General features: G+C 43.2%; 1 protein-coding gene across 4 annotated transcripts in view; it reads left to right on the forward strand.

The window, feature by feature from the left end:
* The window catches only part of GRM7 (glutamate metabotropic receptor 7), a 274,151-nt gene that overhangs the window by 198,980 nt on the left and 50,830 nt on the right, over positions 1 to 24,341 (forward strand). For 3 of the 4 annotated variants that reach the window (XM_032194322.1, XM_032194321.1, XM_032194323.1), the window contains exon 8: positions 4,724 to 5,659. The exons of the other annotated variant lie outside the window; for it this stretch is intronic. In XM_032194322.1, the coding sequence (XP_032050213.1) occupies positions 4,724 to 5,659 (936 nt within the window). The remainder of the gene's footprint in view (positions 1 to 4,723; positions 5,660 to 24,341) is intronic. 4 annotated transcript variants of the gene reach the window in all.

The raw sequence follows: 24,341 nt of genomic DNA on the forward strand, positions 1-24,341 counted from the left end.
TTATGAGACCACCAAAAAGGTGCTACGGATTAGAAACAAAAATGATGATTTTAGTTGGAACTTAAATCAGAAGTAGTTGAACATGTCACATAAAATGCAATGCAGGTGCTATGCAGATTTTTATGCTGCACCCAAATACCAGGTGCCCCTACTCCAGGTGGCAAGAGCTAGCACCAGAGCAGGGGGATTTAACACACGGGGTGATGCACAGAGTCACCAGGCCTTTCTGTCAGCCCTGGGCAGGAGTGGAGCTAACAAGAAAAGTTACAGTATGGGTTAAACACTGCATTTGCCATGCCTGGGCAAGTATTGGAGTAGGTTCATGTCTTTCTCTGGTAGTTTGGCTTATCACTGCAGTTATCTGTTTAAGGGATTTTAGTTGATATTTTGCAGGAGGCTTTGTTGACTGTGTGTTATTGACATATTCTTAGCTTAAAACTGTTATCATGTTAAAGCCCGGGATTGAAAAACTAATTACAAGACATTAATAGCTAAGCCCTAAGAGCTAAGTCATGCAAATATTGCTATCTGGGAAGTTGAATATACAGAAACTGTTTGAACTGCTGACTTAGTGACTGGAGCCTGAAAGCAATCTGCGAGGCAGCAATAAATCGGGGCGCAGTGCTCCGCAACTGGTTTCTGGTATGGCTGGGAAATTAACGGCACGATTGGTACAAATGTCCTATTGGGGAACAGGGCTCTTTTTCCTGAGTAGGTTAATTATCAGTAATGTAATTATTTTTGTACTGATTTTTATTTTAATCAAACATTGCATGAAACAATTTAGTTCAGAACAAATAGCTTATTACAGAAATGTTTGTGGTGGTGAGAAAAGAAGCGACGATGTTTAAATTACACGCAGATATCGAGTTACTTTATTCATTAAAATGAACAATTACGTTGGGCCTTATGAGACAGGCTAAGCATTTCTTGTTAATGTTATTCTGTAGCAAGCATGCCGAGAATTAATCTAGGGAACAGATCCCAGCCCACCAGCTCGAGCTGTGTGGACAGGGGCACACAGGAGGCTCAGCCCCACGTGCCTGCTGCCTGCTCTGGTTCTCGCTGCTGGGCTCCAGGGAGCTAGGGGGCAGCTGCTCCCACTGCAAGGGCCCAGAGCAATTTCCAGCCCTGTTTGTGGAAATTGGCATCTAGAAACGAACCCAGCAAATTAAGTATGAGCGTGTGGCCTTCGGGAAGAAGGCTGGTGCTGGGGGCATGTCCAGCATCCCTGTGAGGATGCTGGACTATGAGGGGTGGCAGGGGAAAACGCAGCGTAATGCCATCATGTAGTGGGTCTCGTGGATCCAAGTATCATGGAGTGGTGCCAAGTTCTTCTGAATGTCCTGCAATGAATGATATTTTTTCCGTTTATCAGATCACTTAATCAGTGGATGAGCTCTAATAGCATCAGTCTGCACATTATACTGCTGGAGATGGGCTACTTAACATGATGAGAAGTGGATAATGGGTGGAGATGTGATTTTTTCAAGAAATTAGACATACGTGTGTCTACAGCACCTAATACAGTCTGGGTTTTGAGTCCTTCCCAGACTTGGCAGAATTGTAATGGAGGAGTTTGTTGTGTCCCACAGCACTGATTTGGTCAAGTGCTAAGTTCAAGGTGCAAAACTGTGGGATAGCTGTGAGCACAGTGTGTCCAGCTACATCCGTAAGTGGTGTTAGTCTGGGAAAAAGTAAATCCCCTAATCCTCTGTGTGCCATTTCTGTGTATTACTGAAATGGAAGTTTGTACATAAAAAAGCCACATTTGTATTCATTGCAAGAGTACTTTCTCATGATTTATTAAATTGTTTACTTACTGCTTTCTAAATGATAAAATTAGCATTTTCAGATAATTACTTTTTGGTTATGGGATAAGTGTTTATTTTACTTACTTATAAATCTTATATTTTTATAAGTACTTAGCACTCTCCTTGGAAAAATTGTAGTTCTTTGTTATAAACGTAACTGACAATACCTCCAGTTTTTAGATGGGAAGTGGAAGAAAAACGGAGCAAGGACATTATCAGGTACCTTGCCCAAGCTGCTCAAAAGCTGAGTGTTTGCTTTCACATGAACAGCTTTAAAATATTGACTTTTATCTGAACCTAACAGCAGTGAATCTCATGGTTTGCTACAATCAGATTATATTGAATTAAATGACCTGCTATTTTGTTTTTGTAGAATGTCCTCTTACAGTTTTGTGGACAAATATCATCCATACTATTTCAGCAGGATTCCGTGGTTCTGATACTGAAACTCTGAACTCAGCAAAATCTTGAAATAAGCAGTTTCCAACTCACAGTGACAAAAATATTGGGAAAATGCCATCAAATAGAAGCAAGCTTAGATTAAGTAAATGGAAGAAGTGGCTGAATATAACATATTATTTTTTTTTGCCACAATAGAAGTCTTTTCTAGATTCAGGTTTCAAAAGCTTATTTCAAGGAAAATGCAGAAAAAGGGCAACAGAAAAATGTGCATCAGGCACAATTATTAGCTCCTAAGGCAGCCAAATACACAGCTGAATATTTTATTGCTTTTGTTTGCATTTCTGAAGGCAGTTATAAAACCAAAAATTTATTTAAAAGAAAAAATATTTCAAAAATATTTATTTGCTTTGTGGGGAAAGCATCTCCAGTTTGATTCAGATTCTCATCTCACAGCTCCAGGTCTCTGTGACAGGTGGCCTATCTACCAGGCAGTTTTCATTATTAATTTTTTAGCTAGAAGCAGCAGAACACCACGAGTCTTTCTGAGGCCAGCAATATAGAGTTATCACAGTGTGGTCCCAACAGACCAGAAAAAAGCCTTGCCATAATTTTGCCCGATCTTCTGTTTACCTGCTTACACCCAGTATCTGCGCAGAATAAAATGCCTTTCAGCTTTCCCCACTGTCTAGCAATGCCATGGGGTTACTTGTGAGAATATGGAAATTCAACCTTTTATAGGTAAAATGGCAGGGAGGTGAGGGGTTGAGGGTGAGGATAGTGCATCAATGCAGTTCTGTGAGATATTAGCAGAAAGTTGGTGAGAATCCTATAATCACTGCAGACTGTGTCAAAATCCATACATGTAGGATGTTTTACTCATTCCATATCAATGTACGCTGTAAAGATTGCATCAAGTATTTTCTCCATTTTTGTCAAGGGCTTGCTGGCCTTTCTGGTTGGACTGGGAATGAAGTTGGGCTTAAAAATGGGTTTCTTGGCTCTGGTGCATGCTCACCCTGAGCTGCCCTCTACCAGTGCAGTTCAGGGAGTGCTGGGCTCTCCTCTAACATATCTGTAAGCTTCAATCCTTCAGCTCAGCACAGTGTGAGAGAAGAGTTTGTGGATCCTTTTTTCTCTCAGAATAAGTAGTGAATATTGAAGGTTAATGAAGTTTCTCAAGCAGTGGCAGACCTCTCGAATATCTTGTTATTGAGGGATTATTTTTATAACATTCACAGCGGAGCCTTTTGGTAGCATAGTATTTGAGCAGTCTGTGGCTTCAGTGTTTTTTCAAATGTAAGAAATGGAGTTGATACAGGATCTATTTTGAATTAAATTAGGAAGGTGCATCTTAATCCTTCAATTTAAGGCATGCAAACCCCAGTCTTCCTGTGCACATTAATAATCACAGATGGCTGATTCGAGCGACTCATCTTAGAATTTCTTAGTTGTAGAAAGTAGTGGAGCTTGTAAACATTTAATAACCTAAATTATTAGCTGAAATGTTGGTTTTAGTTATACTTACTCACATCTATCCCAGCAGATCAGGTATTATATCTGTAAAAGCCATACATATATGCACACATACAGCAGGTGGTGGAGTCACAGAAATTTTTCTGTGCAGGAGAATTGGGAATTTGGTGCCTGGAACTGACACTGGGACTGTCAGGACCTTCCCAGTGGTTATTTCAGGGAAGCTCCAATGCTAAACCTGCTTGGTTCTTAGAAACTGTTAAGTGGCTTTAGTCTGGGTTATTTTGAAATGATTTGTGACTCTAATTTTGTGCTGTACTTGGGAAACTTTGAGCATATACTTTGGAGTTCGGGATTCTTAAGACTACAGAACAAATGAGACTTTCCATTTATTTAATGTAATCATCTATAATTTGTATTCCTGGGGCATGGATGGTATTTCAAAAGCTTAATGTGACTTTAAAATGAAATATTACCTAATTATTATATTTTTCATTGGTGACTTTTTTTTGTACTTGTATCACTTACATGGCTCTCATTGCAGATCTTACTACATTCCCACTGATTCTGAGCCCTGTGTAAGACACATTTACACCTCATTTAAAACTTTAACCAGGTCCATAGTAGTGCCAAGAAAGGAGAACTCTTGTTGTGGTCTCGGTAAGAAGCCCCAAGCTCTGGATGCACAAAAACCAGGTTCATAATGTAACTGCTGCCTTCCCATTAGCCATTTCAGTGTTCTTACTAACTTCCATGCAGAAAGAAGGTGGTTTACACTCTACCATTTTATCTGATGTTGTGTGCCATTCTACCAGAACTTACTACTAATAAAAATGAGCAATTATGGTTGTAAGTGCAGTCATGGATTAGAGTCCCCCACAAAGACGTTGGTGCGCACATCTCCTGGCAAAGCACAGTCTGTCTATCACAAATAAAGTTTTCCTGTTTGTTTGTAGGTTTCCCCTTGGTGCCCTCCTGCTGCCTGGCAGTCACATCTACGTAACCAGCCTCTTTCTATTTCAAATGTCTCATAGATCGATGAAATGCAGTGGGGTAAAGGAGTGCGCGAAATCCCGTCCTCAGTCTGCAGCCTGCCTTGCAAGCCGGGAGAGAGGAAGAAGATGGTGAAGGGGATGCCGTGCTGCTGGCACTGCGAGCTCTGCGATGGCTACCAGTACCAGGCCGACGAGGTGACTTGCTTGCTCTGCTCATACAACGAGCGGCCCAATGAGAACCGCACGGGATGCCGCTCCATACCCATCGTCAAGCTGGAGTGGCACTCTCCCTGGGCCGTGATCCCCGTCTTCTTGGCCATGCTTGGAATTATTGCCACCATTTTTGTCATGGCAACCTTCATTAGATACAACGACACTCCCATTGTCCGGGCTTCAGGGAGGGAGCTCAGCTACGTCCTGTTGACAGGGATATTTCTGTGCTACATAATCACGTTTCTGATGATTGCCAAACCAAACGTCGCAGTGTGTTCCTTCCGGCGAATCTTCTTGGGCTTGGGGATGTGCATCAGCTATGCAGCCCTGTTAACTAAAACAAACCGCATCTACCGCATATTTGAACAGGGCAAAAAGTCAGTGACAGCACCCAGGCTTATAAGCCCCACATCGCAGCTTGCCATCACGTCGAGTTTAATATCTGTTCAGCTTCTAGGTGTCTTTATTTGGTTTGCAGTTGACCCACCCAACATCATCATAGATTATGATGAGCAGAAAACTATGAACCCTGATCAAGCCAGAGGAGTTCTCAAATGTGACATTACGGATCTACAAATCATTTGTTCCTTGGGTTATAGCATTCTTCTCATGGTTACATGTACTGTGTATGCCATCAAGACTCGGGGTGTCCCAGAGAATTTTAATGAAGCTAAACCCATTGGATTCACTATGTACACTACCTGTATAGTATGGCTTGCCTTCATTCCAATATTTTTTGGCACTGCCCAGTCAGCTGAAAAGGTAGGTGAAAATGAACAAATGTGCATCTGATATATCAGGATTCATTGGGGTTATAAATGATGTACTGGTGCTCATCTTTACATAGATCTTAAAATGAGCTATCCAGTTAGCTCATTACAGAGACACCAGCAATATAAAGCACTATTTTCCTTCTCCAGTTAGCCGGTGGGCTATTCATTTGATAAACTGGCGAATGATCAATAGCAATCATATTAGCCATTAGTTTTATTGTTGCATTCCTTTCAATTGTATCTTTTCAGCAGGATAAGTGGGAATTAACTGTCACATCATTCTTAAAGAGGCATCTCTTAACTAAATCATTTTGAATATGAGATATAAGAAACAAAATGTCAAAAACGCTCAGTAGATAGCTGCGCTTCTGGAGTTCAGTGCTGAGGGCAGTGTACAGTCATCTGATGAGTGCTTGGCTCCATAAATAGCAGCCTCAGGGAGTATTTACACCACAGGGTAAATAGTCTGTCCTGAGCTCCAGCTGCTGAGACTAGACTCAGGCTATCTATGGTGGTGACTTTCAAACTCGCTCAGGTAGACTTGCCCTATAGTTCGTGGTATGGACATAACCAGAGTCCCGGAGTGAATATCAGGTTGCTTTTATCATCCATGAGGTCCATTAAGCCCCACTTAATATTATGTTTATACAACTTAAGAAAAAGCATCCAAACATCATAAATATTGTGTTACATAACGTGACAAGAAAGTCACTCCATTTTTCCCATTTTATTTATTAGTGGGCATGGTGTCCTTGGAGAAAGAAGGCAATAAACAACCAGAGGACAGTATGATTCATTCATGGTCTGCTCTGATTCTCCTCCTCCTACTTCAGGGGTTCCTGAGGTAGCATTGCAGGAGGACAGCAGTGGCATTGCTCAGGCAGGGCCTTCCTTTCCATGGCCCTTCCAGAGAAAGACGTCTGCACCAGAGCCTTGTCCTCTGCAGCTCAAGAGGTTGGTTGTAGAGATCTGCAGTTGTTTTAGCCTGGTTTTACTGCTGGAAGACGGGAGGAAGCAGGGGGAAGCAGAGGTTATTGGGGGGTTTCATGTGCAAAGGGCTTTAAAGGGAGATGTTGCATCCCTAAAGGGAGGTAATTTCCACTGGAAAGGAGGTCTGCCAAGTCTCATTTCAAACACCTCTGCTCTCCCTGTCAAGGGGAAGATAAGAAACAGCCTAGGTGGCTTTAAACCCAGCTGGGTCCACGTGTACCTTTTGGTCTGACACAGAGAGCACAGAGCAGCTTTTGTGCCTCTTGCCCGAGGATGTGCTAGGCCTGCAGGTGACCAAGATGAAGCGTTCTGAGCTGTTGTCTGCAAAGATTCAAGCAGGTGATAGAAAGACCTGAATAATTTCAAAGACTGCTGCCACCATTGAAAATCACTTAGCAGTGAAACATTTGGTTTTCCACATAGTCACAGGGCTGAATTAACCTGCACTGCTTTGAAAGCAGAAGATTCTTGCACAAATTCATGTAGGACAGCAAAAGGGACAGTTATTAGCTGGATTTCACACCTTGTGTGGGAGATGATGGTAGGCACAGCAAGCAGCCCTTCGGGTCTGTGTGTGTTGAGCAGTCAGGGGGATGCATGTGGGGGTCCCCCAGCCTACTGGCATCTGCAGGCGGTGGCTGTAGCGCATCTTACCAGTGAGAGGTGCCAAATCTCAGTGCTGTGCATTTGGCTGGGAATTATTCCCCATCCAGAAGGACCTTTGTGCCTACACAGGGAGCAGGTTACATGCTTCTTGCCTTTCTTTTCTATGTCTCCCTCTTTTTTTTCTTTCTTTTAAGTGGGGAGTGTGGGGAGGAGGCATTGTACTTTTTTTGTGATTGCTAGTGATTTCCTGTCAGATATTTTCTCTGGAAAATATTGTGTATAAGCTTAGCCACACAAGTCTTTTCTGAAATGGAAATTGCACCTGCTGAAAATCTCATGCAACGCAATCTTTTAAGCTGAGAAATGGTGTTATATATAACGCCGTGATTTTCATTGTATGGATTTACTTTATTTTATCAATAAATACAAGCATAATGTTGTTTGGTAGAAAGCATATTAAATATACCTCTCTTGTTCAGTGTAGAAAATAACCAAAAAAGAAAAAAAAAAAAAAAAAAGAAAAGACTGAAGCATGCTGCAAGTAGTTCATCAAAGGCAAATAATGCCAGCAGCAGAGCGGAGGGAAGTGGCGTGGGCTGGAGGCAGGCCAGGTACCGTCCTGTGCTCCAGGATGGAGGTGAAACCTTCAGGATGTATGGGAGGCTGTGTGTGGGAAAAGCAAAGTCCTGTCATCTTCCCAGCTTGCGTTTGTTCAGACAGTTCTTTTTTCTGCTCTTAAGGCCTTCAGAAAACACCAGGGCAGGTACAATTTGCAGGCTGTTGGGTCGCACAGCCTAGGGGTGCCCAGTGGGTGCAGTTTTGGAAGCCCTTCCTAAGCGGCGCTGCTGTGGCTGTGAGGCAATGGCCTCGTAGCAGCGCTTCCAACCTGCCCATTTCTTGCTGTCTGTATTCTGGGGGTTGTGTTTTGGGTTGGGTTGGTTTTGCTGTGCTTTCCTGTTGGTATATGTGCTAAAACACTGGTGTAGCCTTTGAGGATCAGGATGCAGAAACCATGTCACGTCCATGCTCAGAAACATCCTTCCTTGAGATCTGGTAAAAACCACAGCACGTGGAGGCAGCTGGCCCCTGCAGACAACAAGGGTCCCTTCCATTGCACTCAGAGCAGCTCCTAATGGCCAAACCCATCACCTCTGATGCCCACGGAGTTCAGAGGCTGAGGACAGGGGACAACGGTCATCCATCCTTTTGCCTCTTGCGGCCGGCCTTCTTACCCCGTACCTCTCTGGAGAGGGTCTGTGCTGCTAAAATGCTGCTTTTGCACTCCTACCATAATTGTTTTTGACAACAAAACTATTTTAAATTCTCAGTGGATGTCTGGGTATCTTATCAGAAACAAAGTGGCCTCAAAGAGCTGTTAAACCAATTACAGGAGTCATAGCTCCTCCACAGAGTCAATACAAAGTGGCACTTGAAAAGAGCACAGATTGCTCTGTAAGGTCAGGCGAAGCACAGCTGAATCAATAAGCCAAATTGAGTCAAAATTTTAGAGTACAGAAGTGAAAAGATGGGAAGGATGCGAGTGGTGTGGAGTGAGCCCTCTGTGGAGCTTCTCCCCCTGCCCCGCTGCACCGGCACTGACCCAGCCCCTGCAGCCAGCGGTTGGGTTCATCGTCTGTCACCCATCACTTCTTCCTGATCTGCCCCCCTGCCCCTGAGATCCGCTGGGTCTCACGGGTACTTCATTTCCCTTTATTTCTTTGGATTATTTTCAGATTTTTCACAGATAGTGTCCTAAAAGAGCAACAGCGTGACAGAGCACGCAACACGCTCTGTTGCGTCCTGGAAACATCGATTCGCAGGTGGCAGCGATGGTTTGCTTTTTATTATTATTGCTCTCTCTTAATGTAAATATTTTTAAAACTTACATGGTGAGGATTACCAGAGGCAATACTTTCATGGCAAAAACAAAGAAAAATACAGTGAAGGAGAAAAGGCATCTGCAGCTAAATCAATGCGAAAGGCAGTGTTTTTAAAATACAGGTTTGTTTTTCTGTACATAAAAGTCAATTTATTGCTAAGAAAACAATACTTTTCAACACTTGTGCTTACCTTTTTGTTTTTGTAGTGTGACGTAGTTGGTGCTGTGGGGAGTTTAATAGAGCAGGAGGAATTGACTGAGGTTTGTGTTAAATAGCCTTGGTTAGGGTTTGGGGTTTTTTCTCACCACTTTGTTCTCCCTCTTTTCTCACAACATTCAGCTCAGATTGTGACCGTCTAGGAGATCACGAGCCATTTTCTTCTCCTGTGGTAATTCAGTATTGCCTTGTATATATACTGTTGCTTAAATTAAATTTCCTGAATCCCTAGGATGTAATACTGAAAAATTAGATCCCTTTAATGGCAAACCTAGATATCAATCTGCTTTATGTGTCAGACATGGCACAATCCGCTCGGGTACTTAGCTGGCCCAAAATACAGTGCTGTGTTTGGCATTTTACTTGGAACGACTGCATAACTTATTAATATGTAGAGCTATATGGTTTCCTGGGAGTGTGCTCCTCCTGTTGTGAGGGGGGAGTTCTCTTTGGAAACTTGCCAGATCTGGAGCTGTTAGATTAAAAGAAATCATTGTCTCCACAGGTTTGAAGTCCGTACCTGCGCTCTAACCACGTGCAGATGCAGTTGTATACGGTGAATATTCCCCCAAGATCTTATTTTCTCAAATTATGTCATTGAACTAATATGAGGGATATGTCATCATTATATTTTTATGTCTCTCGGAGATTTTATTGCCTGGTAGCTGTGATTACTTTTATTTAGTAATTGCTAAGATTAAAATAATAAATTTCTGGATACGTCTACAACCCAGTAATAACTGTCAACATGCTCCGGGATATATGCTATAAATGCGATTTTTTCTTGGAGTATTTTGAAGACTTTTTTCAAGCAAAAAAAGTTATAATCATGAGTCTGAGTGAGTGATGATGGTTTCTCAGCCAGCATGGTCTTACAACTTGGGACTTTTATTCAGCCTGAAACAAAGAGAAATGGGAAAACATTGACCATACATTCTTCACTTTCCATCATCTTTTTGTAGCCGGATCACATTAACCTTTGGTGCTTTTTTTTTTTTCCAGCTGTAATACAGCCACTTTGAAATCTGTAGTCTTTAATTCCATCAACTCTTCCACTCTCTCTCAGGTTTCTCTATTTTTTAATGTTCCTTTTATTCAAATCAATAAGCAGGGTAAGTCAGGTATATTTGGCAGCAGCGTTTTTACTTATTGTGTTGAATGTTACATAAATACTATAATTTCAAGGCGCATGCAATGTGGATTCTTATTCAGATTAAATAATATCACATTAACACAGTAGCACTTCAGTACCCGTTCTATTTTTTGGTGAAACTAAGTTACCCTCCAATTCTCTGTAATACAAATACCGATTAGCCAGGTAGGACACACATTTATTTTCTCCCCTGGGAAGGTTTGAGATGACAGTTGCTATAGCAACTATACATATGTGGATTTTGGAGTTATGAGGATTTTAATGCATCTGCTGGAGTTTTATACTGTTGGGCGGTTGAGAAAATCAAGGTTTGAGGCTCTCGCAAAATGTGACTTTGAATCTCCCATATTTTGGGGCACACGGAAGGAGAATCAAGAGATGTAGCTTTCTTTTAAAGAATTGTAATTTAAAATCCTTTGAAATTAATGGCTTTAAATAATGCTAGAATTTACTCTTTTTAATGGCCCTGCATTTCAAAACAGAACTGAAGGCTGGCTCTTGTAATAGTAGCTGCTTAAAACTTTCTAACCACAAACATTAATTTTTCTCACTGTTCTGCATTTGAGTTCACCTATCACTGTAGTGCTCTCAGCAGCTGTCAGGGATCTGCATGTTAAGTTACTGAAGTTCTTAATTTTACCCAACCTCAAGATTAAACCTGAGAAAACCAGGGACTGTCATGATCTGACACTTGGAGGTATCCGGAGCCAAGCCTGACCCCACCAGCAGCTTTACCGAAGTATTTTTATCAGGAATAAGACCACTATAGGAAAAATGTGATAAAAAGTTTGTGATTACCTGTAGATAACTACAGAATTTCAAAAGTTAAATTTTCTAGAACCAATTTCATGCAATTCATGATTTAACCCTGAAAAAAAAAAAAATAAAATCTTGAAATAGTAAGTGCTGCAGGAATTTTGAGTTCTGGAGTCATTGATCTTCTGCAACCCATTTGTTTCTCTCTCACCATTGTTTTGGTGGGTTTCTTCCCCAAACCAGCACTTCTGGACTGGCTGCATGCAGCTGGCTCCTGGCTTTTAGCAGCTGCTATGAAGAACCCCTAGGGGAGAGTACAGCTCATGAAAAACAGAATGAGATTGTTGGGTTTGTTTCACGGTGTTACTAATGGCTTCAGCCTCATCAGGAATACCTGCCCACATCTCATGCTGCCTGTTAACTTGCTGTAAAAAAGTAAATAAATGAAAAGATGACCCTAACACTTCGGTATAGAGGAGAGAAGTGCAGTCATTTGTCACTTCTCTTAGAAATTACAGGAAATGGCTTAGGGCTCACCAAGAGAAAACTGAATTAAAACTTAGGTCGGTTCAGTTGTTGGACAGGTGTGAGAGGGACAGGAGATGGGCTCCATCTGTACAGAGTTGTCCTTGTGCTGTGGATGATGTGTGTGATCCCTCGGCAGAGGTGGGCTGAGCTCCAAGATCCCCTTGGGGCTACGTGAAGGAGTGCAGATTTACCTCTGGGTGGCAGTTGTATTTTTAAGAAAACATGAAGCTGTTTTGCTCTGTGGCTATGCAGGATATGCCTGAGGCAACACCTGTAGAAAAGACAAGCCACTTTGTAATTTTACCGGCTGCTCTCAAGCTTTAAGTGTGCCTTTCCTCTTGTCACAGGAGACTTGCATGTGAGAAGCAAAAAGCGTGGTTGGATTCTGCCTTTGTGTGGTTGCCTGTGCTGTGTCCCATCCCATAGGGTGGCTGCCCCGAGTGCCCCGCCAGGCTCCCTGAGGGGCAGCTGGGCCTTTGCAGACAGCAACACAAAAATCAGGGAGCCACCATGTGGGAGACAGAGCCTGGCCCCAAGACACCCCCGTGCCATGTCATTTACACTGGTGGAGCTGCATTTTTTTAAGCTGGATTTGACAATGGGTATTGCAAAACCACTTTGACTTACTTGTGTCAAGCATTAAATATTTCCTGAAGTTTTGACGCTCTCTGAAGTGAGGCTGCGAGGGTATGTTAATGCATGTTGCTATGAAATTTCTTGTAACTGCATGTCTATGTTGGTTAGAAAACAATGACTGGTGGGAAAATCTCTCTTAAATATGTATATTTAAATGTGTTTTAAAAGCTTTAATTTTCACTTCTTTATGGAGCTTTATAATGATTCTGGATTTTTATCCACCACTAATTTGTATAATGCTCAGCCACGCAAAGATTTTAATGTTTCATAAAAGAATACAATAATAACAGTAATAACAGTTCCTTGTGCAGAGAAGAAACCTGCAGCATTGAGCAGATGGATTTATAAACAACAAGTTGGGAGCATTGTATCAGCCATTAAGCAGCAATTCCAACAGCACTCAGAAATACCATGCAGGGCAGGCAGTCGGGTCTAACTCTGTGTTCTCAAACTGTGCTCATCGCTGGGGCACACGGAGTGCCCTCCAGGTTGTATTAACCATGGGAATGGTGGCAGCATCGAGGGAGGGAGCTCGGGGAATTCACGCTGGGCAGATGCCTGGGGTTTGCCCGAGATGTGGGACTTGACACCTGTACTCTTCAGAGGCATCTTTAAGAACAGGGAGAATGAAGGAATTTTGTTGATAATATAGCCAGAAGTGCACATGTACTCATGTTGCTGCCTCATGTTCCCAAGTGTGCACTCTCCCAGAGACATTCCTGCCTACACCTCCGACACCTGCCTTGGAGGTCTCCCACCCGAGCATCTGGCTGCGTTCAGCACTCTGAAGTTCAGCCAAGGCAATAAAAGGCTGCAGGATCGGTGAAACTGCAGGTCTGTTGCTGTGTTTTCAAGGCAGGTATTTAAAGCTAGGTTACAGAAGAAGTGCGTACTCTGAGTGAAATAAGAGATGATTAGAGCAATTAGATCCTTCTCAGAAGACCATAAATTAATGGCAATTATGATTCTTGAAACAACAGAAGCATAAGGTACATCTAACATTGATCTGTTTTATCACATTTGCTGCATTGTAATGCTCCTTTAATGTTAATATGTACTTTTGTAGTAAAATCTAATTGAAAACACTGAGCAGGCAGAGCCCAAGGCCACAATCATGTTCCACATAATTACCTAAGGAGGAGGGTGTACGTTTGCAATGAAGGGATGCCACCAACCGTTAGTCAGGTATAAGCGGTACACGCATTGTGCTCGTGCTTATACCGTAATAGCCTTACAGGAATATATAGGTGAATGCTAAAAGATAATTAACAATCAATTCATTTTGTGAAAATTTCAATTATTGAAACAGGTATCTTCATAATGGAGTAATAACACTGCATTTAAATTTGTGTGTGGCTGTCTCATAACAGAGATGTATTCATTTAAGCAGAAATTACTTGAATTAGCAGCCCTGCGGTGGTTCTGCAGTCACCGAGGGACTCTTTGAAGCCTGCAAGCATGCTGCTTTGATGTCTGGTGCAGAAAGCGAGGGATCTCTTCGCTGTGATGATCTGAGCCTCTTCATTCCCCTTGGTGGTGAGGATGGAGGAAAAATCTGATCTGGAAGACGGAAAATAAATGGAAGCCAGAAAGGACCGTGTGTTTTGGCAGGGAAGAAAATGTCCTGACCCGCAGCCTGGGCAGTCACCACTGCCCCGTTCTGCCACAGAGCAGCCACAGGGCTGCTGTGTCTGGTGGTCTCTTCAGACCGCTCGAGTCCAAATCCATAGGGATGGAAACTCCCTCCCTTGAAGGTCCAAGAGGACGGGTCACAGCAGGGCGTGCTGCTGCAGGTATTGTCTGGCAGGGGAGGTTCTGGGGCAAAGCCATAAACGAATCATTTTTCACAGGTGTTTGGGATAGCAATTCTTCCATACCACAGGTGTAGCTCGGAGCCGCCAAACTGCTTTGCCAGGTTATTGAAGTGTGGAGTCAAAACCAGCTCCTTCTCCTCTATTTTGCCTTTGTGGCACTGGTCAGGAGCCCTAAGCTCTTGTCAGTCGGCTCCCACGAAGCCTGGTGACGGTCCCCTCCCTGCAGGGGCTGCCCGTGCTGTGCCATGCTGCCACCACTGCTGCTCACCTCGAAGCTGGGCATGTGCAAGCACTGGATTTATTTCAAAAACTTCCCAGGGAAAAGCGTAGGAAAAGGGTATCTCTGCTCTGTGACTTCTAGTGCATATATAACTGCCTCTGGCTAAAAAGCAGTGTAATTGTGAAAGGGAAAAGCACGTGGGTGTTTAATGCACAGCATTGACATGTACTTTTTTTTTTTTTTTTAAAGAAAATGTAGAACTGCCAGGAGAGCTTTACATATGAAAAGCAATCTCTGCATATGCCCATGTCTGTGTTACGCAACAGTTTCTATCTGCAGTGCAAACTGACAACACCTCAGCGAGGAGTAATTGCAGCTCCATTGAGTCCAGCCGAGCAATTACCTTGTTGACGAAACTTTTCTCTTTGCTTGCATTTTGATATCTCTGCGATATCAAGCTTACTTCAACTGACAACATAATTCCTCCTGCAGAGCTGTTGCATCAACCATGCAACTGCTGTTTGGCGTTAGTGGGTTCTCCCAGCTCGCTGTGTGTCGGTGCTAGTGGCCATACAGTCCTGCAAAACCCTTCCTTGTGAACAGCATGAGCAGTGCCAGCAGTGGCTGTGCCTCAAGGCAGCTGCGTTTGTGAACGAGGGGCACCTGCACAATTATAAAACAGCTCTTCAAAGTTGGTTTACAAGGAAGTAAGCATGAAATTATCCCTTTTGCTCCGGACAGGGGAGGAGAAGTTTACTTCAGTATGGTTACAAATACTTTCAGTTTGTGTTAACGTATCTAAATATTTATTTTGAATGTCCTGAGCACACGAGGCTTGAGAAAAGCACATAGCATGGATAGTGTGGCTTCCCTGAGGTGTATTCCTACAGCCCTAATTCTCTCCCCATATGCATTTTTGGGGAGCGTCCTGTTTCAGGGTATCAGGTGGGCTGTTCTTGGATTGTGTTGAAAGGTCATTTCCCTTCCTAAACTCTGTAGGATTTTTCCACACCAGCTGACCAGAGAATGATGTACTTTGCTAGGTCTGTGCTGCGTGTAGTGCGGTTTGAATTTTGCTGTAGAAAACCTCAGTTCCCATTAATGCTCCTTTGTTTGAACAAGAGATAATCATCTTTTCAGAAAAATCCTGTAGACCATGTCTGACATTCTAAGCCAAATGCTAGGAACTAAAGTATCACTTTGTGAGGAGATCATAACCAGTTTCTGAACCCCACGGGTATTGTAGAAACATAATAATGTTATTTTCAGTAAGAAATAATGGCTGCTGATTCCAGGCTCATCCAGGAACAAAAAGAAAACCATGAAGGGCTTATTCAATGCAATGTAAGTTATGCAGATGTTTCTCAATTTTCTTGCCGAACTTGTATGCAGGAGTCAGGGTTTTGTTTGATCAAACCATTTCAGCAGAAAGAATGGGTCCTCAAGTACTTCTGTCATTGCGTGTGGATGGGTTATGAAAGCAGTGTGTGCAAGGGTACTCAATCAAGGACCCTTGTCAGTCAGGCGCAGGAGCGTTGCTTAATGCCCTCACTTGGGCAACACATTCAGAGCTGTGTTTATCTTCTGTTCATTTTTGAATAAAGAAAAACAAAATGGAAGCAGAAAGCCCACCGGCTAGGCCAGGTGTGCAGGGAGCCAGCCAAGGTGGGTTTGCCACGGATGTGTTCTGAGCACACCTGCGGGATGGGCAGCACAAGCATCCTGTGGGCAGCTAAATGCACCACCCTGCTCCAAACCAGTGGGGAAAGGAGAGAGAGCACACCCCTTTGGAGCTAGGAAGTCAGCTGGGATTTTACCCAAGACAGTAAGACTGAACTTACTTTTTGGCAAAATCAGTAAAAATTAGCTCAGCACTAAGTAACGGGGACTCTTGTGGGGACAGGTGAGGAGATTCCCCTCCACTGCCCAGCAAAACCTATGCTGATCACGAAGGCTCTTGCAGTTTGTTCTGCACAGAACACAAAAATGTCAGATCTTCTGTGCATACCCGTGAGCTAAATATAGCTGGATTTGCAGGGAGGAAGCAAACAGCTATTCCTGAAAGTGAATTTTCAGTCTAGCAAGGCCACTTTAATGCAAGGCAAAAAATAGGTTTCACTATATGTAAGAAATGCTTGCAAAATATTGACCTGGAGGATTTATTTGTTGTTTTAAATGGTTTAAGCAGGCATGTAATAATAATAAAAGTAGAAATTATGGTACTTGGTCAAAGCAATTGCCTTGTATTTTGTCTTTGAGGCATAAACTTAGAAGGTTAAAAAGAAACAACAAGGAGTCCTTGTAGACTAAGCAGAAATTCTGTGTCCCAAGTGTACCCCGTCAAAAGGGATTTGGAGGATGTTTATAATCCTGCATTTTCAAACAATGGCTTTTTTGTTGTTGTTGTTAATGTGTTCACATTCATCACAGACAAAGCCAGCGAGGCCCCTTCCTGCCCCACGGCTGCTGCAGGCTGGTGCTGAGCCTGGACACGGGAGCATCGGGTGCTGGAAAGGAGCAGAGCCCCGGCTTGGCAGGTAGCTTCAGGAGCCTGAAGTGCTGTTTGTAGAGAAGAAAGTGGCTGAGAACCAGCGTCAGAGGGTCGATGCCGTATGACAAATGAAAAGCCTCTCAAAGAGAAGGAGGTTAGCCTGCGACTGCCAAAAGAGAGATGCCCGCAAGCATATACAAGAGGAGCTGCTTCTGATGCATGGGCTAGGAGACAAATTGGAAGAGAAAAGGGAACCTAGGGGAAGAGAGCTGAGAAAAAGTATTTCTGCTGGTTTTTTTCTGTGTTACAGAAGGGGTCTCGCTGGGGAAGCACCTCCCGAAGTAGGGCCGCAGTACGGAGCAGGGATGCAGCTCCCAGCGGCAGCTGGGGCACCCGGTCCTGTCCCCGGTGTGGAGCAGAAACGGGGAGCTCTCTCCCCTCTCCCCTCTGTGTGCTGGTGCTCTGACAGTGTTTCCACCTCAAACTGTCTTTGCTGCCACCGACGTGCTCATCTTTGTATCCTGCCAGCATCGATGAAGGATGATCTGTGTGTTTTCCTTCCCTAACTTGAACAGAAGAGGTAGGAATGGGGCAGTAAGCATCTGGAGACGTACCCAGTGAGTGCTGCTGCTGTAAAACACTATTTTTGAGACAAGGCCTCTCTTCTGGCAGAGGTTTCCCTGACAGATCTGTGTTGATAGCGTTGGCTGCAGCAGCATGGGAGACCCTTCTTGACCTCTTTAATTGTCAAGGTTTTATGAAGGATTTTTCAGTTTTAGCACTTTTCAGTTAATGATGTCAGGCACTTTACCATAAAATTATTCAGTCTGTGTTGGCGTTTGGCCTTTAAATGGCTGACGTGTCTGTGGTGGCAAAACCCAGGGTGGGGGAATAAGGTGAAACTCGTATTTACAAAGAAGATGTTACTCACTTGACCCTAACCATCCTTCTAATGCTGCTAATTGCCCATTAAATGTGATCCATTCAGACATCGGCTACGTTCTTCCGGAGTAGGAAACCCAAAGTTTCACCCTTCCAATGCCCCTGAGTCATGTAGTACCACTGGTAAAGTAATGTCCATTTTGTGTTTATAGCAACTAAAAAATAATGTATGTGTGGTAAATTTAATATCTCAAGTGTTTGCAGGGTCTTCATTGAATTATGCTTAGAGGGAAATTTAGTTAAAAAAAAAAAATGTGAAGGGAATAGGAAGCCAAGAAACAAGATGAACAATATGCTATCATCTTCCTCTGATTGTCCGTGATTTATATTTTCAATATCAGAGCAACTTGTAATCTTTAATGGAGATAGTTAAATTAAATTTGAAGGCAAGATAGATTATTTCTTTTAGTAGTGGAGCAGATCCTGCTAACAAACTTAACTAGCAACAATAATTCAGCAATAAACTGAGAAGTAAAATGTGTATAATAGCTTAAAGCTAGGCTGTGTTAGGTGATGGTACCAGGAAAATGAATTAGCACAGGCAAGGTGGTCAGTGCTTAAAGCATGAGCGCAGCATGAGAGGGGTCAGGCAGCGAGTAAGGTTTGTTCTGGTGCCTTAACTGGGGCACTAGGCAAGACCAAGTAGAAAGATCAAGTGTCTTGACTCTCCAGAGCTTCAAAATCAGTGTGGTTTCAGCTTATTTTATGAACTGCAGAATGAATTTGTCTGTGGCAGAGGTAAGGATGAAGTGAGTCCCTCCAACACCCAGTCCATCACGGCAGTCCTGTTTCTGGGTGCTGCTGGCTGCCTCCTGCTCTCAGGTTCGGGCCCTGGCCACACGCTGGCCGTGCAGGCAGCAGGTGGCTCTGGCGTGGAGCCAAGCAAGAGCTCGTTTGGGAAAAACAAGCACATCTTCTGGACGTGCACCCTGGCAGCGCCTGCTGAGCACGGACGCTGAGTTGCAGACCTCAGGAAGGAGAAAGGTGGAGGACAGCCTTTATTCAAGTAAACTTCCCAGTAAGAGCCAGGCCAGCCTGATTTGATTGCAATCATACACACCGAAAAATTACTCCTTTGGAGGCTTTTTGTCCCTTGAGGCCACGGGCTTGCATCCGCTGACAGAAGGTATAGTTTGTCACAAATTCAGCCTTGTATTTACAAGCTTTCTTGTGGCTTCTCATGCAGAGATAAGGGAACTACTAGATACTCAACATTTGTTTCTTGATACGTAATAAGGGATAGCAGACAGTAAATAAATCTCAGTTAAGTATAAAGGCAGGTATGCCGTGCAGCCATGAGTACAGCAATAAATAGATTATGTTTATCCAGTCAAAAATATATTTAATAAGTTACAGATACAGAGCAGGGTCTGTGGGTCATTAACTTTTGTCAGGCCATGGATTAGTTAAACATGAGAGCTGATTTGGTTCAAAACGCTTGTTTTTCTTACCCCTCAGTATTCTAGATTGCCTTCTGTGTAAGTACTTTGAATGAAACTGCTGATAAGGAGCTCTAAATAATTCATAGCAGTGTGTAATGTTACCTCTGAGGTATGACGCATCGGAGTTAATTTCAGAGTTAATTTGGAGCTGGTAACGAGGAGTTGTGAGCCATTGTTCAGCAATACAGGCTGCAGTATCACCTTGTTAGATAGTATTGGAAAATGGTTTGGCTGTTGCTGTAAATTGTCATTGCAGCATCGAATGAGACAGATCCAGCTCATTGCTATAATGATATTTTTTTAAAGAATGTAGTATTTGATAATTAAGAGAGGAAGCTCTTTCCTGATGCTCTGGATTAGAGAACACAGGCATGGATGTCTCCTAACTGTACGCCAGTGTGGAGGATTGTGGAATGACTGGAATTGAACAGGTCCTAAAATGATTGACCTCCTGTAATGAAATCTCATATAAACGGGCACCCAAATCGCCTTATGTGCTGGAATTACCCCTTCCTGGTTTTGCATACCTGTAAATGCCCATCTGCATGTCATGGAAGCTCAGGACTGCATAAACCACAAGGCAAGCTTCCCCCAGCATCTGAGTGAGGCTGGATCTAGCAGTTGCCATGGCAGCAGTTTGTTCTAATTGTGATCCATTAGTGGCAACAAGAATTGGATGGCTCAAGTCATTTAGCTAATTGAATGCAAACTTGGACAGCTCTGAAGGAATAATAGATAGAATTAACACCTACCAGTGCACACCTGTAAGATGTGAATAATTTGTCTCAAGAGATTACAAACCATTTCTGTTCCCTTGATGAGCATTTCCCAGCCTCGTGTTTCACCTTGGGCATGCTGCATGCCCTGGGAGGTGTTGTGGGTGCTGGGACAGCGGCTGGCAAGCCTTACTGTGCTACCAAAACCCCTAAAACCCATGCTGGAGTGGGAGCAAAACCGTCTCAACATCCCTGTGCAATTTCTGCCAGAGTCCTGCTGGCCAGGCTTACCCGACAGGATGGGCGCTTGCATCCTTGAGAAGAGCTGCAACAGTTCTCCTTGGGGACTGGGAATGGACCACTCCAAGAAGCCCGTTAGTTCCGTGCTGCCTTCTGTCTCGCCGAGAACAGCTCCTCAGCCTGCCTGCCATAGCAGCCTCACCCATGCTGTTTCTCTTTGCCTGTAGCTGCTTTTCAGCAGTAAGACTCCATCCAAGTAATGATGTGTCCTCAAGTAAGTAAGAGAAAAGGAAAATCTAAACTTTTTAAATGTAGTTATTTTTCTTTCCTTTGCCATGATTTAAATTCCTAAAGAGAGCTGGTTTGGAAGGAAGGCTTCACTGCCAGAGCTAACCCTCTCCTGACTCCAGCCATTCCTTTATGCAGCTCTAAAGCACTCTTTGAATTTACATTTTATAAAGTAAAATAATTCTCATGCTCATAAATAAATGTGAACCCAGTAAAAGTAACTGATTGGTTAGAATTACAGAATGCTTTGTTCTTGAATGCAAGCATTAGATCCCAAACCAGAGCCTGACTTCATAGTCACTTGCACTCTGTATGCAGCCCTGTGATAATGTTAATGGGACACTCCCAGCAAGAGCAAGTTTGGTCCTAAGTCCCAAACGCAATATGTAAATAACCTGCTTTAAATAATAATTACATTATAATTTAAAAGGTCAGTGAAAAGCTGGCTTGCTTTGTGTATATGTACTTATCAGTGATTTTTAATAACTAGTGCTCTACTCTTTGAAGGTCTTTAAAGAAACATAAGGTGAGTAAGATTAGCCTCTATCTGCCCCAACCCTCTGCTGACACCCATTTGCACTTTGAGTTCCCCTGAATGTCTCCAAGCAGAATTAGATCTTAATTTATATGCAATATATGGAATATATTCTCAGTATAGGCTTCAGTCAAACTTCTCTGACATTGAGAGTAAGATTCCCTCTGACTTTATTCAGCTTATGGCCACAGTGATGGAGGAAGCCCAAGATGACAATAGCTAGCATGGGGAAGGGCACTGCTGTTGGTACAGTTCAGTTCTTTGTGTTAGATGAGCAAGGTATTTATTCTGGGATTGGTTTGAGGTTTTGCCAGTTGCTCTGATGCAGAAGAGTCCTTGGTGGATGAGAAATCAAATTCTCCAGAAAATGTTACCAGGCCTAATGAAGCAGTTGAGATAAATGTTCGGAGGTTAGGATGTTACTTTAATCTTAACTGCATGTAACTTCATAGTAATGTCTTGGAGAAGTCAGAGGGTATCACCATGCTGTGTGTTCAGAAATATCTAGCTGTTGCTCAAAGTTAGGACTTCCAGCTCTGGAGGAGAGTAAGCCTTGCTCTTTTGGGAGGGCCGGAGGATTTTTGTTTGAAGGGTGATGGTTTGGGCTTGTGTTTTTTTTTTGTAAGCTGGTGTGTTGGTGCATCAAGGAGGTTCAGTTGCTGAAGAGAGTGGATGCGAAGGGAATCTATTAACTGGACTGTCTCAGAAAAAGAGCAATTTTATTTCAGAGAGTGCCTTCCAACTGGGTGAAAGTGACGGGATATAAATAAAACATTCATACGGCTGGAATGGGGAAGACAAAATTGAAGGTGAAAGGACAGAAAAAAAAAATGAAGCCTGCTCTGTAAAATGAATCTTCTGTGCAGAGTCCTGCTTTTCATTAGGAGCATAGCATGGACCGAAATATCTTTCTTTTTTTAACTTGTTAAAACTGAATTGACAGCTCAGGAAGACCAAGCGTCCATGGACCAGGACTAGCATGGGTGCTGTGCGTGCACATTCTCCTTTCCAGCTCCATCCAAGCCCCAGCAAACTCAGAGAAAACACTTGCACGGGGAGAGCTCCTCTGCAGTCCTGGCAGTGCTTAGCCCCTCTTGTAAAGGGGCTTGGGGGCTTGGCTTTTTTTGTTTTGCTTTGAATTTGCAATATTAGCTTACTAGGCTACTGCGTGTGATTATAAACCTATAAAAGTGCCTATATTCCTTTTGGTTTATAAATTTTATTTTGGAAGAACTGACTGAATGAAATGAGAGGGCTGTTTGCCTTCATAATGCAAGGCTGACTGATTTACCATCCAATAAAAGTAAAGAAAATTGCAAAACCCAAAATGGTTAACAGTTTATAGTAGGGGGGAAAAGCCATTAGGGCATTTGCGCCTCTCTTATTTCCAAGCTATGAATAATTTTGGCAGTATTTTCCAGCACTGCCAAGGCAGAGCAGCAGTGTGCTATCAGCTGCACTCGCAGACGCTGCATTGCCATGACAACCTTGTGCAAATGCGCGAGCTGCTGCCGCTTGTCAAGCCTAGCATCACTTGTGACCTGCAGCTCGACGAAAGAGCCTACCTGCATAATACACGCTGTGGTATTGCAACTGCCCATGCAGACACAGGCATGCTAAGTGTAAAGAAACAACCTGGGAACTCTAGGGAGTTTCAGGAGCTCCCTCTGCCTCCGGACTTCCCTCCTTGTCCTCGGAGGCTGGCTCTTCACGCTGCACCGAGGCACTCTGCACCTCGTCGTTCTCCTGCCGCTTACAGCAGGCCCCTTGTAGCAGCATTGCGTGCATAGGATGGAAGAGAAATGTTTGGTTCTTCTGGCATCTGTACCCTGATACGCTATTGCAACGAGGTCAGAGTACGTTTGCCTTGGTAGGTGTGTTCAGCCTAAACCCGTTAGCTCCATGGGACAGGGCACGGCTGTGGTCTTTTGACCAGAGGACCCATGGGGAGGTCACACTGTGTGCCCTGACATGCAGACATGGAAGACCCCATTAATCACTTTTCTGACACCGTAAATTGTATGTTCAGTTTGGCTGAAGAGGAGGCTTGTAGACATTTTGCTGACTTAATGCATACTTCTGTGCTGCTGGAAAGTTTGCACCTGCAAAAAAGTTTGGCATGTCCAGGTGAAAGTGCTCTTCAAAACTGCTTTATTATGCATGAATATTTATGAGGGCCATAATGTTTTGAGTTTCCTGGTCTACCTGCCCATTTCTATGTTTACACACATTAGCCTACCGTTCATGTTTATAGTCAGTACCTTTCACTAGATGTTCACTCCTCCATCTAATACAAATGGAATTGGCTTGAAATCATTTGATCTAAGTTTATTTCTATTCCAGGATATGTTAATAATTTAAGAAAAATCTGAAATAGCTTTGCGTCATGTTCATTTCACAACTATTTGGTGCAGAAAAATTGTACCTGTGGTAAGGTTGTCTGGCCTCTGCCATTATGAGCAGTGTTGGTTCCCCAGGGTGTTCCTGGAAGTGCTCAGGTCTCACATGGCCATTTCTGCAGCTCTGGCTTGCTGGCATTTCTCTAATGGAGTGCTTTCTTACCTCTTCCACAAATATTCTCTTGAAAGCTGAAGATAGAAGTTGGTAATTTTGGTAATTACACGAATTAGATTACCCGAAAAGCATCAGTTCCTGATCACACCATCTCGAATACCCAATGTTGTGGCAAGGATGTGAATTTGCCTGGCTCTGGGCAGCAGTCTGTGCTTACTCCTGCGGTGGCTCCCTTGTGCAGGTTGCACATGTGCCCTGGGATATTGGTGTAGCTAAGATGATAGCTGGAGCTGCTCACCTCAGGTGCAGAGATACCATGCTGCAGGCAGAGTATCCTCACTTCATTTTGCTCAAAATTTCAAACCGAGTATTGGATGTTCTATGGTGTGTTGTTTTTTTTTTTTTTTTTTCCTTTTGCATTGAATTATTCAGTAGTTGAAGTGAGTAAAATTAAAGATTTCTAGACTAGTGACGTTTGGAATATAAGAAGGATAGCAAAATCTATTTCATTTGAACTCTAATCTCTGGTCATGTATAAAATGAATAAAATGCAATAAGTGTGGAGAAATATGATTTATAACAGCAGCTGAAGTCTGGCGCTGAATACCCTAAAATGCCAAGATTGTATGTCAGTCAATTTAGTAGTGTAGCAGTGAAGGTGAAGAATGAAATGAAGTCTTTCTCCGATGATGTAATCTTCTGAA

The sequence above is a fragment of the Aythya fuligula genome, chromosome 10 (genome assembly GCF_009819795.1).
Source record: "Aythya fuligula isolate bAytFul2 chromosome 10, bAytFul2.pri, whole genome shotgun sequence".
NCBI classification, from domain to species: Eukaryota; Metazoa; Chordata; class Aves; order Anseriformes; family Anatidae; genus Aythya; species Aythya fuligula.